Genomic DNA, 763 nt, shown 5'->3' with positions numbered 1-763 from the left:
GGAATTGTTTATTATTCGGATCCTCTCCGATTTCAGCAAACACCCCCTCATCCCCTCATTATACGAACCTGCAGGAGATCCTGCCGCAGGGACCGGCATCGAGGAAGATGATGGGGGGGAAGAGGAGGAAGAAGAGGATGGAGCCTGGGTAGCTTTCTTGGACGATTTCTTCTCCTTCATCCAGGGGAATTCCGCTGCCAAGGGGCCGGGCTGTGCCGGAGGCTGGGGCTGGAGCTGGAGCAGGCCATGAGATGCTCTTTTTTGGCTCCTCGGTCTTGCCTGGCTGCTGGAACAAGGATTCAGGCTGAGGACGGTTTGCTCAAAAGGAGGAGGAATTAATGTCGAGTCCTTGATTGATGAAGTTTGAAATGTCTCCAGGACAGCGGGAAGAGACGTCAGGCACTCTGCGAGCGAAGGCTGGCTATTTATAAACCCGATCTCCCTCTCAAATTCAAAATTCATGGCTTTTCCAGGGCCCAGGGTTTAAAAAGCGGGAGGGGGGAGAGGGAGGAGGAGGGGGAGAGGGAAAGAAATCTGGGGGCCTCAGTTTTTATGGCAGTGATGATGATGGTTCTCGGGCTTTTTATAATTGTTATATTGCTGATAATACAGGCGTATGGGGACCTTGCTCTATTAAACTCGAGACTGGGGCGAAATTGCAGCCAATTCCTGGTCACGTGGCCAGCCCTGGCCAATGGCAGGCGGGGCCTGGTGGCAAACAGAAAGCATTATTTTCTTTAATTGATTAAAAAAAAAAAAAAGG

At 51.2% G+C, this 763-nt stretch overlaps 1 protein-coding gene across 1 annotated transcript in view; it reads right to left on the bottom strand.

Moving 5' to 3' along the window:
- HOXB2 (homeobox B2) overlaps positions 1-462 on the bottom strand; it is a 2,032-nt gene extending 1,570 nt beyond the window's left edge. Inside the window, exon 1 of the mRNA XM_009330155.1 lies at positions 69-462. Within this exon, the coding sequence (XP_009328430.1) occupies positions 69-462 (394 nt within the window). The remainder of the gene's footprint in view (positions 1-68) is intronic.
- Between the last annotated feature and the right edge of the window lie 301 nt (positions 463-763).

Source organism: Pygoscelis adeliae, unplaced genomic scaffold (assembly GCF_000699105.1).
Source record: "Pygoscelis adeliae isolate BGI_AS28 unplaced genomic scaffold, ASM69910v1 Scaffold338, whole genome shotgun sequence".
Taxonomy (NCBI): domain Eukaryota; kingdom Metazoa; phylum Chordata; class Aves; order Sphenisciformes; family Spheniscidae; genus Pygoscelis; species Pygoscelis adeliae.
Note: the sequence above shows the minus strand (reverse complement) of the source record. Positions and strands in the feature narration are given on the sequence as shown.